At 40.5% G+C, this 18282-nt stretch overlaps 3 protein-coding genes across 3 annotated transcripts; 2 read left to right on the forward strand and 1 right to left on the reverse strand.

The window, feature by feature from the left end:
• Positions 1-1682: 1682 nt before the first annotated feature.
• LOC105231895 (ATP synthase-coupling factor 6, mitochondrial) lies at positions 1683-2595 on the forward strand. The gene is made up of 3 exons (XM_011213402.4): positions 1683-1836; positions 2032-2183; positions 2258-2595. Exons 2-3 carry the CDS (start codon positions 2032-2034, stop codon positions 2421-2423), a joined length of 318 nt encoding a protein of 105 aa, XP_011211704.1. The 5' UTR covers positions 1683-1836; the 3' UTR covers positions 2424-2595.
• Positions 2596-2629: 34 nt separating this feature from the next.
• LOC105231894 (DNA polymerase epsilon catalytic subunit 1) lies at positions 2630-10227 on the reverse strand. The gene is made up of 7 exons (XM_011213401.4): positions 10033-10227; positions 9845-9971; positions 8758-9780; positions 8110-8704; positions 4849-8048; positions 3118-4580; positions 2630-2956 (listed from the first exon to the last, which is right to left on the reverse strand). The coding sequence occupies exons 1-7, from the start codon at positions 10107-10109 to the stop codon at positions 2659-2661; spliced, it is 6783 nt and encodes a 2260-aa protein (XP_011211703.2). The 5' UTR covers positions 10110-10227; the 3' UTR covers positions 2630-2658.
• A 243-nt stretch (positions 10228-10470) lies between these two features.
• Positions 10471-12050, forward strand: LOC105231897 (protein SEC13 homolog). The gene is made up of 2 exons (XM_011213408.4): positions 10471-10887; positions 10951-12050. Exons 1-2 carry the CDS (start codon positions 10598-10600, stop codon positions 11609-11611), a joined length of 951 nt encoding a protein of 316 aa, XP_011211710.2. The 5' UTR covers positions 10471-10597; the 3' UTR covers positions 11612-12050.
• Positions 12051-18282: the final 6232 nt, after the last annotated feature.

Raw genomic sequence — 18282 nt, forward strand, 5'->3', positions numbered from 1 at the left:
GCAGCGACGCTTACGCCACTGCCAACCGCTACGTCAACGTCATACATCAAGCGCACCATATATTTATCACATGAAGAAGAAGAGAAGCGCGCGCCGGTAAGGAGCAGCGATATCAGAAAGTCAATTCATTTTCAATTGCAGAACCAAAACAGAATCGAATTTTCGCTTCTTTGTCTTTCCTAACTTTGCGCTTGCACATTTCACACATTATGACAGCAATACAACGCGCGCTTGTTGTTTTTGCAATCGCAAATACATAGTATATATTTTACGAAATTGTCTCCACTTCTGTGAGCTTTGTTGGGGTACTGGGCTCCCTTGTGGAGGAGGTGAGGTGTGCCGGGTGGAGCGCTAATATTGTCACAACTGTGTGTCAGCATTTGCGAACCAGCTGGCAACACCGATAGGCGTCGTCTACCTTACGACGAATGTTAAAGCAGAATGAAACACAAATTGTTTTTGTATTTCCAACAGTTTTTTAGCGAGTCGGCGGCGCAGTGCAGCGTGTTGGAAAGAGAGCCGATGAGCAGCAGTGCATCTCTGAGTGTTAATATCCACTGTAGCCGTCGGCGCACCTTTTGCATGCGCGTGTGTTCGTGTATCTCGCTTACTACGCTTTTTTATATGTATGTAAATATGTCAACAGTTGGATTTTATGAATGAACTTCCAATTGTGCTTCGAGCTTTGCGGGGTTTTTGCGTTGGCAGACTTGTTATACCCAGCTATAGACATGTGTTGCTGGTAGAAAGGAAAACAGAAACGAGATGGAGTAAAGGTGGGAAAACGTAAGTATTTTAGGGATGGAGTATCGAGGCAACCTTGAGAAAATTTAACTCACTTGCTGAAACATTGATAGACTTTTGAAGGAGTTGTTTCTATATTTGAAAGATTTTCCGAGACACTGATTTATCCAACCCTAGATACATGCCAAGGACCAACGAGCTGTAGAAGCAACGGAATTTACAGTGTTTTATACGAAAACGGGACGATGACGGTTTGAGTCTTCGGGAATTCACCAAGCGGTATCGACATCAACTACATTGCAGAAAAACGGACAGGACAAAATATGAGAACGGACACAACGAAATATTAAAGCCGACAGGTCTGCTCCCAATTCCGACAACAGCCAGTTCTAGGTTACAAGAATTAACCCGTCTTTATGCGGCCAAAGCCTTTTATATCGGCATTTAAACCGTTTTAGATGGAATCTACTTAGCCACTACAACAACAACAAGACCATATCTCCGTCGTCGCCTAACCCAAGTTAGTAAAATTGGGCTTCGAACTGATGTCGGTTTCTTTCGTTTCAAGTTCAATGAGCTATTTTGGATCTATGATGAGAATTTGTTTCTCAGTATATGATCACCTGCTCAGAATCTAGCTTCATAGGAAGAATACGGCGGAAGTGTAGATACCATCCGCAGTTAAAAAGATGAATTCACTATTCTATTTGATTGTAAAGTCTACCGTATATTTCTTTTATTTAGAAAACCTTCCCGAAAATGTACCTTTCAAGGTTTTTTTACTAAAACATATCAAAATAAATTTAAAACCAAAGAAATCGGATATATTCGAAATGTACAGATCGGGAAGCATTTCACAAATAATTTATGAGCGACATCTGTCGACGAATAGTCTTTTAAAATACGTCAATGTTCTTGAACATACTCTTTTAAATAGCAGCCAACTTTAATTGAATACAATTTTGACATTTGAACTTGCGAAAAAAGTTTTGACAGCACCAACCGCAGCAGTTGTCTTCATTCTGATTGAGAGTATTCTTATCGCAAATATAATTTGTGAGGAATTTTAATTAATACACATTAAAAAACAAGGTAAATGTTACATAAAAATAAAAGTTAAGTGCTTGTCTAACCACACTTCAGTCAAAATAACAAACAAAACAGTCTAACGAACAACAAGAAGCGAATTGACAAACGTCATTACATAACCTTTTAGGTTACTCTGCTATTATTTATGCGTGAAATTGGAAACTTTTAGACTGCTAAACATTTAAAAATTATTTGCAGATGTTGTCGCAATCAGTACTGTCTACCGTACGCGTGCTGCGCACCGAGGCACGTCGTAGCATTGGCATCATGGCACCAGCGTTCAACAAAGTCTCCGACCCCATCCAACAGCTCTTCTTGGACAAAGTGCGCGACTACAAGAAGCGCAGCAGGTACACATACTAATTTATAATAGTAAATATAGAGTAGAGAAATAAACGAGTACCTTTTATCTTCCATATTTTAGTGGTGGTAAATTGGTTGATTCAACACCCGAAATTGAACGCGAGTTGAAGAACGAATTGGAACGCGTTGCAAAGCAATTCGGCGGTGATGGCAAGGTCGATATGACTAAATTCCCCGAATTCAAGTTCCCTGAAGTCAAAATCGATTCCATCACTTCAACCAATTAGATTTTTAATATTCATTAGGATGCAATTTTCAAAAGCCGCTTGTGGCCAACTGCCAACGGTGCATTAAGAAGTTTTGCGTGTTAATTAAAATACGGTAAACAATTTATTTCTTTATGGTCTTTAAAATAATAACGCCTCCTAGAAGAAAATAAAAAACGAATGGTAAAACACACACGACACTTTTATGATTGTTAGTGAAACGTATTTAAAGTAGATTAAGTTAGAAGATAATGGGTTACGTCGCAATGACTTGCTCCACTGTCTCCTGCAGCAGTTGCATTTTGTGATATTCCGCGACACGTCGAAAGGTACTTAGCAGACCTTTGATTTCACGACCGCTTATAAGTGGCACGAATTCGCCAGCACAAGGACAGAACTCAGCAAGATTTTCACGTTTTATTTCATTGCAACGTGCGCATCTCAAATCTTGCAGTACATAGGACATGACCTTGCGTTGCACCACGTCGATAATGCGCATTTCGATCTCCTCATTTTCATACGCTACGAAACATTGTGCACATAACCAAACAGGGCTGTAAGAAAAATTGTAAACAAATTATTGGCATTTGAAGAGCAGTTGAAAATATGTACATATGTCAAGAGCAGTCCTAGTCAACAAGTAGAATTACTAATTTAGTTAAGCTAGTCCTATTCAAATCCTAAAAAAAATTTTGTTGGAATCTTATGTACTTACATGCCGTCCTTCATTGCTCGATGTTTGTCTTTGCATAAGTCCAAGTCACGACAATGGTTACATGCTTTACAAATCACTTCAGCAATGGTGTAAGTGTCGCTGGGATCTTTCCACTCAGCAAGATCTGAGAACTCGCCAATTCCTACGAGTCGTAACATATTACGTCGCAACTCGTTCACGTCGTCGGTCAAACCTTTGTCAACACTCAACGCTTTCACTACGGCACGCGTCAAGTCTAAACCCGGACTTGGTCGACCTTTGCCATAATTTTTATGCAACTTTGATACAAAATCAAAAGCAGGATGTGATATTTCTTTGATAGCTTGCCTGGTGTCTTTGCCTTCGGCCAAGGATTGCATAAATAGTGTGAGCAGCGTTTCGAATTTCTCACGGCAAGCATTTTCATCAGGCAGATGTTCACCAATAGTCCAGTTCAATTCTAGCGACAACTGTTGTTCGCTTTCGCCGTCGGCTGTACCGGTTTCATCTGCCTCTGGACGCACAATCTCTTCGATGTCATCCTCGTCCTCCTCTTCGTCCTCATTGGTGCGACGCTTAGACTTCGTTGTGCTATTTGCCTTATCGCCATCTTCATCGTCATCATCAACACCACACAAAACGGTGTCACTCGTTACGCCCGGCGGCAGCTGACCACGTATGCCAGCGTAGTTGGCGTGATCGAGCCACAGCATGAAATTCCAGCATTGCTCATAGGACAACTGTATCGAATGGAATAGTTCCTTATTGCGTAAGCTCTGTACTACATACTCCACATAGCCCAAAGCATCAGCAACAGTCTTCTTGCCCGAATTAAGTATGATGCGATTGAAGTCGGCGTAGATAATTGTCGCGCCCAAACGCTTGAACTCCGCCACAATGCGCAAAAACATTTTACGCATTAAATTATTCAAGGTACGTCGTAAAGCCGGATCGTACAATAATGCATTTGAAGAACGCACCCAACGATAGAAATGTATCAATTGGAAATCAGCGAAGATATTCTGATTCAGGGCTACTTCGCGTAACCAACCGTTAACCATATGTCGCAGCACACGAAAGGCGGCGGAGCACAGCGCCGTTTCATCATAACTGGGTAACGTTGCAGCGGGCACCGTGCCAATCATTTCCTCCAACGAAGCTTGTGGTATCACATCGAAGGTTACTGCCGAGCTGGCACCCTCCATCTCTTGTATGCGATTTGATTGTAGCAAGGCGCTAACGGCTAAGCTGTCCAGCGCCAGCTCTACACACACATCACTATAGAAACCCGGTCGGTTCTGTACGACCGTAATACTCTCTTCAAATTCAGCCAATAGACGACTGTCATCGGCCTCACGACCACCCAAATCCGGTCGTGTAGTGGTCGACCACCAGAGCACGAAATTATTGCGCTGTAGAATGCGCGCAAAAAATAGATCCGCGCCGAAGAGCACTGTGTCGGGTGGCATATTACCGATGGGTACCTGAGGAGTATTAAAAAAAATTTGAAGTCGAAGTTAATTCTTGCGTTTATTATTTGAAATTTTTTGAAAACAATTCCGCCGAAGGAAATATTAAAAAATAGGGAAATTTTAGGTTATCTGGGTATATCAACAATTTTGAATATAGCGGAAAATTTTTCCAAAAACAAAATTCGAGAACTATATTCGTCTCTAAACAAATGAAGATGCTAGAAATCCGTTCAGAATTTTTAAAATGAAAAGACTTGTAAGTTCCCTAATTTTTACATACCTGAAAGTAGCGACACTGATCCAACATCATCTCGACCACATTGTTCAAATGCAAAAAGTGCCGTACCAACGCACGTGATCCCTGACGCTGCCAATCCAAACCAGACAAAAGAGACGCATCGTCTGTGATATGTATGAGCGCTTGTGGGAAGTCAAGTAAGACAGGCATAGCCGAGTTCAGTTTACGCGCTTCCGTCGCCGTTTGCACATACAGCATAGATGGGCCGCGCTTCTCATCCTTATAGGCGGTAAGCGCGCGCTGTATGTGGCGATAGATCTGCTTCACATCTACTTCGATGAGCACTTCGAACGTGAACTCTTCCGGTGGCAAACGTTCTATTTCAGCCACATCTTTCATAGTTTTGATGAGCGCCAAGCGTTCGGCTGTGTAGAGTGTGCGCATATTTGGCATTTGATTGGTGCGCACTGTGTCTAGGGCAAAGATTAATGCCTTTCTGCTAGACAAAAGAAAGAGACCCCATATTTCCTTTTTGGTTGTGGGCGTATTGTGTTGATAAAGATATATTTTACGCAATTTGTGTTGATAGTCTTTCAAATATGTGTGACCCTGCAACCGTTGCTCCAGCTGTTCAATTGAGAAGCTATCCAAGTCTTTCGTGGCGAGCGAGGCCAAACGTTGTGCCTCCTGGCGCTGAACCGAACACATGCAACCCATATCCATGAGCGCGCGAAACTCTAAAGACATTTGTGTCTCATAGATACCCTCAATATCAGGCGTCGCCAAATCGGCCAGCATACCTAGACAATTATCCTTGAACACTTGCTCCGGCACGCTATAACGATATAGATTATAGACGGGACGCGCACGTGGTAGCACGCGGTTGACTTTCTTCCACAATTGGCCATCTTCTGGTGGCGCAACGCTGCGTTGGTTTACGTAGAAAATACGCGGCACTGTCAACTTGATGCGATGCAGTTCGTCACCAATCATCAACCACACCGTGAAATGACCCATATCATCATTTGGCACTATTTGCAAGACATGCCACACGTGATCGATAAGCGCGCGTTGTGCCCGTCGCAAGAAGCCACCTATTGTGCCGGTGGCTGTTACGCCATCTCTGGCGCTTGGCATTAGTGGCGCCAATGTTTGTTCGTTGCGTGGTCTCTTGTTGGCTTGGCGCAGACGTAAACGACGCTCTAACTGCCATGCCCACTTTTTCTTTTGAAAACGCACCCATTCGATTATTTCGGCGCGCGTTGTGCCAATCGGTGGCGGCGCACCAAGCGCTTGGCGCCATGTTGCCGCTTCGGCTGCCTTGTTAGCTTCATCTTCTGTCTCCTCGTTTTCACCCGAATTCACACGCTTGCGTTTCGTTACAACAGGACGTCCGCTGAGCGAGCCTTCAGCTGCATTTCTGGCTACCAAATCCTCCATATCGGCTGCCTCGCTGGTGGCGCGTATTTCACGCGTTGTTTTCGCTTTCGGCATGAACATTTCATTAATGCGTCGCTGCTTCAGCACATCGTTCTTTTCGAGTATTTTTTTATGCAACCAATCGGGATGTTGAACGCGCGGCACGGGATTCGAAAGTCCCTGCAGCGCTGCTGGTATGGTAATGATTTTTTGTATAGTGCCACCCAGACGTTCGATGTAATAGTTCCAGTCCAGCACATCACGTATGTCCGCATCGCCCATAGTGCTGTCCTTCAGCCAGCGGCGCAGATGGTAACGACGCACATTCGGCTCCGATTGAAAAATAGCCAGCGGAATCGCACGTTCTGTGACGGGTGCACCTTCTGGTTTCTTCGAAATTATATACTTGCAAGCCAAACCAGCATCTTTGACTATCTGATCGCCCAAAAATTCGGCCAAACGCTTCGCTGTGGAAATGGAAGTACTCTTTTGTTCACCATAATCTTCCAGTTTCTTGGACATCGATTTGTTTTCAGCGATCAAATCAAAAAGTTCCGAATCAGGTAGATTAGAACCGCGACTATAAAGCACATCCAGCCAGTAGTCAGCAACTTTGGCGACAGAAGCATAGCATTCCTCTAAAGTATTGCCCGCCAAGAAAGCTTCGAAGACTGAACTTTGAAAGTTCTTAATTAACTGCAATTCACCACGTCGTTTCACCTCGAAACCTTTCAACTCAGCAAGTGAACCATCGAAATTGAAGACAGCATAACGTTTCTTCAGTTTTTTACCCTCTTCCTTTGCCGCCGGCAACACCATAGCCAAGTAGGGACCATCCACTTCAAAGAAAATTGAATTCTCTTCACGTATGCGATATTCCGGCAATTTGCCATCTTGCGCGGGCTTGATCAATTCATGATATTGATCGTTGGTGAAATACTCTTTCACCATTGTGTTTAGCACCGCATTGGGATAGGAGATGTTGAATTTCTTTTTCTTTTCGTGTGTCGTCTGTATCGTAAACTCTTGGGGGAACGAACCGGGCAGAATACACCAAATACCATCAGTATCCAACTCTAATGGGCGTCCGACACGTTCGATTATCTCACGCGCCTTTGTAATAATGTTCGAACCAGTATAACAGACAATGCCCGCCATTGGCATAGAATGCCAACGCGCACCCCTTCGCATCACATAACCGTAGAAAGAGTTCAAAATACACTTGTGTGCCAATTGCAACGAATCATACAGAACTTCTCTGCCCTTCGCTGCTTTAATCTCGGCAGCATCACCAGACGACAGTGCAGCATTGACAGCTGCCTTCGCCACCTTTGTGAGCCCTTTGTACTCGTAGCGACGATCACGAAATGCCCGCACTGTATCCACATAGAAACTGTTCTCCTGTTCACAAACGGTGGAGGTGCGTGTTTCCAGTTTTGTGATTTTCGTCTTTTTATAAGCCTTACGACAGTAATCGCTGAGACGTTTCTTCTCATAGGCGGCCTGATCTTCGCGTGAGAGTTCATGGAAAGCACGGTTCGGTCCGCCTGGGAAAAGTGGTGGAAATTTTTCTGTTTCCAATTGTTGTTGTATGCGTTGAAACTCATTCCGTGTCGCAGGTAACATCTCTCCACGCCACAGCCAATCCATGACGCGTTTACATTTAGCGCCTGGCTTGTTAAAATCGCAAGCAGCGCAATCGGTTTCACTCACCATAGCCGAAGGTTGCAGTCGGTTGGTGAGGATGATATTGGGATACATAGCGCCAACGTCCAAATGGTATATGACAGGTTGTTCCAGACGATTGGGTATATCATGGAGACCTTAAAAATATATATAATAAAGGTAACTCAACATTATAATAAGTTAATTGGGTATAATCACCTTGCAACGCTTGTGTTATTTCCTTATTCACCTCCTCTAAATTTGTCACCTTTTCTATTGGCACACCCTCTTCCACCTCAATGGCATGCACTAACACTTTGGTTACATTATCTTTTAATTGATTGACCATATTTGGATCGAGACGAAAACGACATGGTATATCCGCACGAAAAACGCCCGACTCTAGCGCTTCTACATGGCCGCCAACGTATGTTTCCGAATCTAATACATGACCCTCATTCGACAATTTATTTAGCTCATTCTGTTGCTTGTTGGGATAAACAATGTTGGCATGATAAGCTTGCACCATAAGTAAGGTTTCACACAGCGTGCCCGAACCCTTGCGCAAAATTTCATCTGGTTCCATAGGAATGATTGTGTTCAAGGCGAAAATGAAGGGATGTACGTATTTCATATACAAATAGTAGGTGGCTACCGCATCCGACACTGAGTAGTTAGACAAAACTTGTGGTTGCTCCACAGCCATCCGACACATATCTTCTGGATCCAGCTCAACTGGATCGTAACGCAATTTAGCCTTCGCTACAGCTTTTAGACCTTGCGAACCGACTGGTAGATAGGAATCACGTTTTACCTGATAAACACAAAAACTATAAATAATTACTCAAATTTCAAAATATTTCTTACCCAACATAGACAATCCATATGTATAGCGGGGCGACTCAAATAAAAACCATCTCGCAGTTTTGAGAAACCAATCTCCTGTTTCATGTCTAAATCATAGACAGCAGCTCGCGTCTCAACAAATGGCCAATCGAAGAAGTCACCGTTGTATGTCACCACAATATGTGGACGCACTTCCATTATGTGGTCGAAAAATTTCTGTATTAAATGCATTTCATTCTTTTCATTAAATACGATAAAATTGCCTTCGAATTCTGGTTTCGGTGTATATTCAAAGTCATCTACATCTGTGGAAATTATTTCACGATTTGTTATGAGATAACCTTGACCATCAATCATATATGAAATCATCATAATTTGATCTGTTTGTGCATCCGGAAATTTTAGTGGTAATTTTGTGGTTTCAATATCAAAAGCTAAAACTACTGGCTCAGGTCGCTCGAGTAAATCCGGACGTTGTGTTATTATTGGTAATTCCAAACCACCGCTACGGCAGCGTATATTGTACCATTGACCGCAAAATATGCTTAAATCAATAGACACACGCACATGATAAGGCACGTCATGCTCACGTATGTCCAATATAAGATCCATATAATCCATTTGTTTTTTGACTTCACCATCGCTACCGATATTGGACGCGGCCAGTGAGGACGACAACATTTGCATGTAAAATGTGTTGGATTTCTCACGTTCCAAATTGCGTTTGACCGCTGCGTTTAATTCACGACGCACTTTCGTCATAGCGGTTTGATTTAGAAATGAAAGTTTGAGAAAGTGTTGTTTTTTACCCACTAAATGATTTGCCAAGTCGAGGTCTTCTTTACTTATGTGTTCTACATTTGCCAATTGGCCAGAATATTTGCGACTCAGAAAACGTGCCACTTCATGAGACTGTTTCTCATCCGGTCGTATCAATAAATATGGTTTATAAGCTACAGTACATTTGAAGCGTGAGCCATCCATTTGAATGAAAAACAAATCCAAGGCAGCAACCAGACGACGGTCTTCATCCAAAATCTCGGTCTGCAGAAAATAAAGCACTGTATATTTAAAGCTACTGAAAACTATTATAGTAAACGTAACTTACTGAGTGCATGTTTATGAGGTAACCAGTACGCTCAAGGCTATCTTTTACACGGTCGAAGCCATATTTGGAGTCGATTTTGTCGTTTTCACGCGACTGCCGGTATCCAGCCTCGTTGAAGAAGTCATCGCTGTGTGCAGTTCAACAAATACAATTTTCTCACAATTTGTTATATTTTGCAAAATACTCACCCTTCAGCACGTGTGTCCGACGTAAATTTGCCTGTGTTTTGTAGAATTTTTGGTCTATTGCCACCCCCATCCTCCATTATGTGAATAAAGTTTATTTGCAAAACTTTGGATTTCCAGTAGATTTGCAGAACTTGCGAAAAACTTATTGCAATTGATGTTTATTTGGCGGCAAATTGTTTGAAGTGAAGAAGGGTTGCCGACTTTATAGATTTAAATACAGTCAGCTGATCGATTTGTAATACCAGATGAAATGAATAAATAGTAATTTAACAAAAAAAATGTTAAAGCCAAATATATATGTAGAAAGATATATAAATAACAAAAATAGTTTTTAACTAATACTACAAATGTTATTACATACAATTTTTTTTCTCAGTTGGTTTAATCTAACTTTTTCCGATTTTGTTTATGTATTCTAGTTTGTATTATAGTCCGGCACCACCGATCATAGCTCCACGTCAAACGAAACGCGAATTAGCTCAGAAGCCGCCTTGTCCGATAAAAAATAAATTTTTCGTGATTATTATAAGCTTATATTGCACAGTATCCATTAAATTTGGCTAAAATGGTTAGTTTGATCAACACAGTAGACACCGGTCATGAGGATATGATCCACAATGCTGTGCTGGACTACTATGGACTGCATTTGGCAACTTGCTCATCAGATGGGTCTGTAAAGGTGTTCGATGTAAAGAACGGAAATCAAATTTTGATTGCTGACCTCAAGGGTCATCAAGGGCCTGTGTGGCAAGTAGCATGGGCTCATCCCAAGTTTGGAAATCTATTGGCTTCCTGCTCATATGATCGTAAAGTTATCGTATGGAAAGAGGGCGCTGCAAATGAATGGACGAAATTGTAAATACATACACACATATCAGATATGACGGTATCGTTTACTAACAAAAATACTTTTTTTAGCTATGAGTACAACAATCACGATTCCTCCGTTAATTCGGTAGCTTTTGCACCTGCAGAATACGGTCTGATACTAGCGTGCGGCAGTTCGGATGGTTCGATATCCATACTAACATGCAACATAGAATATGGCGTTTGGGATAGCAAGAAGATCTCGAATGCACACACTATCGGTTGCAATGCAATTTCTTGGTGTTCTTCAACTGTGCCAGAACCAGCATTCGATCAGCGTTCTTCAACACGAAACACTGCGGTTAAGCGTCTCGCTAGTGCTGGCTGCGATAATTGTGTGAAAATATGGCGAGAAGATGCTGATCGTTGGGTGGAAGAAAATCGGCTTGAGGGACACTCTGACTGGGTGCGTGACGTAGCATGGGCGCCATCAATCGGGCTGGCCCGTTCACAAATCGCGTCGGCGTCACAAGATCGTCATGTTATTATCTGGAATAGCACTGATTTTACAACATGGTCGTCAACAATATTGCATACTTTTGATGATGTGGTTTGGAGTGTGAGTTGGTCAATGACCGGAAATATATTAGCCGTTACTGGTGGTGACAATAAAGTGACACTGTGGAAGGAAAATAACGAGAACCAATGGATGTGCATCAATGACGATGCCGCGGCTACAAATGCACAAACAAACGAACAGCGCACGCTGTAAAAATAAATGGCCACCAAGTGAAAAGTTTATGACAATATGTGAACGACGTTTCTTAATTTGCCAGCAGACAAAAAATAAATATAAGACGTACATACATATAATAGCTAGAAATGTGTGCTGTTGAGAAAAATATAAAAGTATCTAAAGCATATTTATATTTCTTTATGCACTTTTTGTTTGTTGTTTCTTATTGTCATAGACATTTTATAAATTTTTGAGTTGCTGTTAATTTGAAATTGATTAAATGGTTTAGAGATAAGAAATTAAGTCTTGTGCAGATTAGTCTCGTATTAATGTTCATGTTCTTCTATTTCCACATATACATAACTAAATGAACATACATACATACTTATGTTTATTTTCTAATATACTTGCTCAGATATTGTGAAGGCAGGATTGTCGTATTGTAATACAAAATAAATTTCTAGCTAAAAAAAGATATTATGGCTTTATTTCGCTTTCTCTCTGAAAAATATTGGTTACAAATTACTTTATACTTACTGTAGTTAAATTGAGAATTATTTATTTGTCTTAATTTTTGTGAGGGAACTTGGTTATGTATGCATTTTTTGTAGCCGTGGAAAAATTCCGTTAAAGTCACACGTGTGCCAATTGCTAATTATGAGAATATATTTCTTTATTATTGGAAAATGCAATTTGTGGAAATTTGTATAGATTAGTTTTATACACGTGCGGCTTCTAGGAAACCGAAATCACTAAAATTTCCGTTTTGCATTTACAAAACCGAAATGTCAATTATACGATTTGGGGAAATATTTTAAATGTGGGTCATCTCCATAATGTTTTTTGTTACATACGGTGTTTTATAAAGAAGTTTCTGTATGTGAACATACATATATTAATACAGTTGTTTTAGATATGTTTTCCATATATTTGTGAATTTGATTGATATTTGTATATACATATGTATATTGTATTAAGCTGTATAGTATACCATAAAATATCGGGATACGTAAGTGTTTTTAAATACATGTAAATAGGATTCACATGCTTGAGTTTATAGTTCTTTTTAAACGGAACGAACTTGGATTTTTATCCAGCCAAAGATTGTCACCTCGGCAGTACTCCTCAAAATTACTTGGAGCAACAACTCAAGCCAGCACACATTAGTAAAATTCGTAGAAACCCTGCTGCGTATTGAGAAGTATAGTGATATATTCTGCATTATCAAAGAAATTACTATAATAGAAAAAGCTGGAACTATGTTGCGCTAAGTATGTATATGAAAAAGGGGTTCGCTCTTCCTAGAATGCTTTAAATATTACAATTACATATGTATGTATATTACACTCATACATAATTTTTGAAAGATTGCATACAATTTTCACAATTTGTAAGTAAATGAGATTTTTTTCTTGTAGTTATTGTTGCTACGAGTTGAGTTTGATGATTATCCAATAAAGATTCCTCCTTTATCGCATGTAATCATAAAGCAGCTTTATATCCATTTCATTCAACAGAGAATGTAAGTGCCAATCAGAAAACCGTAAAAAGTATGGAAAATGCACCACTTTCGAAATAGTCCGCATGGTGATTCCCTACTTATTTAAAGAAAGAACACAGAAACTTCGAATTTAATGGGGAATATTTATTATCATTCGAAAGAACGTTCTTTGTATTTATTTTTTGAAGATTATCTCTCTCTAATGTTGACCGCGGCCACGTCTCAGATGATCCATCCTTTGAGTCCAATTTTCGATGACTCGTTCGAGCATTTTGACTGGTAATTGGCGGAATTGTCCGCATAGACTTTAGACCTTACATATCCCTACAGGAAAAAGTCTAACGACGTAATATCACACGATCTTAGTGGCACAAAACGTGAAATTATCTACTCACTGAAGTATTCTCTCAATAAATCCATTGATGGATGCGCGCCATCTTTTTAAATTTGAGGTAACGAGCTTCAATTCCAGGATTCAAATAGTCGGTTATCGTGGAGTGATAACGGTATTGTTGTTGTTCTAGCGGCAGAATTGTGGCGAGTTGACAGTCCTTGGCCGGATAAAAACCCGGTTCGTTCCGGTTACGTAGACCCGACTGTCGTGGAAACGGCACGGTGATAACGGTCGCCATATTTCTGAAGAAATATAAACCGATGTGTCCAACGGCCCACAAACCACACCAAACCGTTATTCTTCTGGATGAATTGGCAGCTCTGGAATCTCTTCAGGTTACTCTTCGTCCCAAATGCAGTAATTGCTTGTTTACATACTCATTGAGGCAGCAATGGGCCTCTTCGTTGAACAAAATTTGACTCGAAAACGTCGGAGCCTTTTTGGAACTTTTCAAAAGACTATAGGGCGAAGCAATGTCGCTTAGGAAGGTTGAGCGGCTTCATTTCTTTTACAAGCTGTAAACTACGCCAAGTCGTCTCATACGTCAGTCCGAGTTGCTGTGATCGGCGCTTAATCGAATCTCCACGGTCTTCGTACACACTCTCAGCTCCGGCTGCTATATTTTCTTCACTGCGTGCTGGACGTGGTCTATACGGTCGAATATTATCCAATAATGAATACTGGGTCTCAAGATGGGTGATGATATTGCGAATAATGCGCTCAGTAAGCCGCGTTTGTCTGTCTTTATCTCTGTCCGTCCGTATTAGTTTATTATGGATTACACAGCTCTACAAAAATTTTTTTTTTCGCCCTAGATATCTCAAAAAAGTTTGATGCTTTCACGTTTCCTTATTCCTAAAAATATTGAATGTGCATTGTTTTTATGATAATTTCATAAATATTTTGATAATTATGGGCTTGTTAATAATAAAAATTTAGTCCAGTAATGATAAGGTTTTGAGCAACGTTCTCGCGCATACAAACATCACGTGATCTCCACTCTCAGGCTCCTTACCCGAAAATATACGAACAATTTTCCGAAATGTTTAAAGGTTTCATTAAAAATCAAACGTGGATATATCTACAATTACAGTCTACAAAATTTCTTGTTTTACTCAATGAAAACCTCGCTTCTGTTTCAAAAGTAATACCCATATATCGGCACAGTCTGGCAATGGACGTGAATAAGAGTGTGCAGCTTCTACAGCAAAGTTATTTTCTCAAAATAACCTTAGCGATTTAATACATGATCAAGTTATGAATTGTAAAACGATTTGTCAAAGTGTTGGAAGGATATTGTTTAAGGGACATTTGTTGAAAATTTCAAACTTCGTAGAGAAAAGCTGTAAGGTGGAGTCTTTGTTGGACCTGAAGTATGTTGGTGGTGTTGATACTGGTCCCAAGATGGACGAATCGACGAATACGACTTCGAAGTTATGACAGTTAACAGTGACGTGAGAGCCAAGTCGTGAGTGCGACGACCGTTTGTTTGATGACAGGAGATATTTCGTCATGCATTCGTTTCCTACCGGACCCATTTGCTTCGCTTCTTTGTCCAACTTAGAGAAAGCAGAACTAACGGCGGAGGTGTTGAGGCCAAAGATATATTTTCCTATACGAATATGCAGCTGCTGGCGAACCCCGATGACATCGATATCTTTGGCCTCAACACCCCCGCCGTTAGCTCTGCTTTACGAATGTAAAGCTATCTATACGAATATGCCTATTCGATTAAGGACTGCATCTCGAATTATTTTCTTCAGCAATAGATTAAATAAGTATCACGATAGGGAGTCCCATTGTCTGAAACCTCGTTTCTTAGCGCACGGCTCGGAAAGGTCCTTCCTGATGCTGACGAAGTTTGTGGTTTTGTTCAACGTCAGTTTACACAGTTGTATTAGTTTTGCAGGGATACCAAATTCAGACATACCAGCATAAAGGCTGCTTCTCTTCGGGTTAATATAAGCAGCTTTGAAATCTATGAAGAGCTAGTGTGTGCCGATCGTCTTTTCATAGGTCTTTTTCAAAATTTGGCGCATGGATAATATCTGGTCTGTTGTTGATATTCCAATCCTGAAGCCACACTGATAAAATCCAATCAGTTTGTTAACGGTGGACTTTAATCTTTCCCACAATACGCTCGATAGAACCATATATGCGATATTGAGGAGATGTATCCTACGGTGGTTGGCGCTGATTAAGGGGTCCTTTGTGTAGGTAAGGCAGAGGACACTTAAATTCCAATCGTTGAATATATTTTCATCCTAACATATTCTACAAAGAAGCTGATGCATGCTTCTTATCAGTTCTTCGCCGTGGAATTTGAATAGCTCGGCCGGCAATTCAATGACCCCCCTCGGTTTGTTATTCTTCAGATGGATAATTGCTATTCAAACGTTTTCATTCTTCTGACTTTTATTAAGTAAAATTAAAATAAAGATTTAAAACTAAACGAGAGCAAATCTTACATACTCATTGATAGTTTAATGAACTGTGTACACAAATATAACCAAAATCGATCTTATACTAGGACAACAAAACCACTGCAGACCGTACTGTAGATTTATATAGCATCCATAGTATATCCATAGTCCTCAATGCGGCATGAAAATTCATAGAACCTAGTTTTTAATCATACAATTTTTTTCCATCACTCACTTGAATTTACATGCAGGCACGGGCGCCTCCAAATTAATTGGCGTAAATTTAAATTCATTATTAATTTGCACAATGTTACTTATACGCCTAGTGGCACATTTCTTACCAATGCTTCAGCTGGCTATTTTCTTTGCGGGCACGCCTGTATGTGTGTGGGTGTGTATGCATGGCACTTTGTGTGTGTATATATTTAAGCATTAAGCAACCGATTAAAGCAAAAACTCTGACTTGGCACAAAGTTCACTATACTCAAAGGCATTAGCACATTCCAACGCCACCGCAAACGGTAAGCGACACTAGCAAAAACAAAAATGCTTGTTGTTATTACTAATATACACTCATGTTGCGTAAATTGAATCTAAGTTGTGTACTTCTTACATATAAATTAACAAAATATTTGCTGTGCAAAAATTTCGCACACCACTGTAAAGTGTGTGCGGTGAACGTTTGGCGTTACGACGGCGATTCACGCAATTTGGCGCATTCAGGTAAACTCACTTGGACACTCATTAACCTCACTTTATATGCACATTTAATTTTTGTATTTACTAACGGCGACATGCCAGCGCCGCTACATATAACTGTACATAGATTTTTATAGAGTGAACTATATCAAAGTGGCGACTAAGTTCCAAAGTATTGTAGTCGATATCAACAGCTTAGCTTGCAGATCAATGCCACCATCAACGTCACCACTGTACTTGGCATATACTCACTCATGCATGCAAATATATACACATGTGCATATATACATATACTTGTACATATACGAGGTTTATAATTTAAGGTGCCTTGATTTTATGATTGGTTTGCCATATTTCACTGGTGTTGAGGGTAAGTATTTATGTGTGAAGGATTAGACACAATCTCGACACTTAAAGCTGCGGTCAAGCACCCTTAGCTTTGTGGGCAAAACACATGCAAATTGCAGTTCATGCTTTGTGCCATGTCTGTGACAAATGCTCTCTAACAGAAGCGCTTGCCGCAGTCCTCCGTTCGTATGCATCCAAATAAGGTTTCAAAAATACATCTTTACTGCCTCAATAGGAGCCAAAAGTTCCTACAATGGATTATTTCGTTGTCTGTATGGCATTTAGCGCCGTCTTGTTGCAACCAAAGGTTGTCCACATTAACTTCTGTCATTTCAAGCGCGAAAAGGTCATTAATCGTCTATAGCAATGACTGCAACGTTATGGTCGGCTTAATTTTTTTGAAGAAATGTGGTCCAATGTATCCTTCTGCCCATAGAGCACAATAAGCACCGACTTCTTGAGGATGTAACGGCGTCTCAACAGTTGCTTATGGTTTCTCATAACTCGAAATACGACAAATTTGTTTATTAACAATAACAAAATTTTCTTTAGAAAATAGAAATCGGGTCATGCTATACCTTTTTGGAAAGCTCATTTCACGCGCTAAACATGTGATTGATTGTCGTTCGTGAGTTATAGAGTATGGAGCTAAAGAGTACGGCATATTTTACAGTTCGACTACCTCTACACCAGTTTTCGTTCTGGTGTAGAGTCGAAGATGCGCCACGCTCCGGAAGGCGTGTCGTCGAAAATTGCGATAAAATCGCTGAATTGGTCGAAAGAGACCGGCATAGTAGTCATTAAACTGTCATAAACCATTTGAAGAAGCTTGGAGTCACTAAGAAGCTCGATGTATGGGTGCCACACGAATTGATTCTCGCAAGACTTTTTTGACAACAATACATCTACGTCTCGTCATTCGGAACGATGCGTTTGACGAATGTAGTGTCCACTGCTACGTTGTCAAGGCTCTCCTTTGCCACTTACTTCCGACGTTGGTTTTGCAAAAGATTCAGGTCTAAGCATTGACACGTTTTATACCCAAAACATTAACGAAAATGTGTTGAGTCGATCCATTAAAGTTGTTGAGATTATCTGTTAACTCTCTAATGCTGAATCAACGATTTTCATGTTATCATTATTAACCGCGATGAAAGAACGATTCGCATTAGGCAACTTTTGGATAAGTCACTTTTACTGACAGATTTCTGTCAATCAAATACATGTGTACGCGAACAAGTAAACGCAGTTAAATAAACCAGTCCTGGTCAAATTTGATCAGATGGTATACTGCGTAAATTTTATGGTTGGATCTCGATTAGTACTTTTATAAACTCTCAAG

Source organism: Bactrocera dorsalis, unplaced genomic scaffold (genome assembly GCF_023373825.1).
Source record: "Bactrocera dorsalis isolate Fly_Bdor unplaced genomic scaffold, ASM2337382v1 BdCtg252, whole genome shotgun sequence".
Taxonomy (NCBI): domain Eukaryota; kingdom Metazoa; phylum Arthropoda; class Insecta; order Diptera; family Tephritidae; genus Bactrocera; species Bactrocera dorsalis.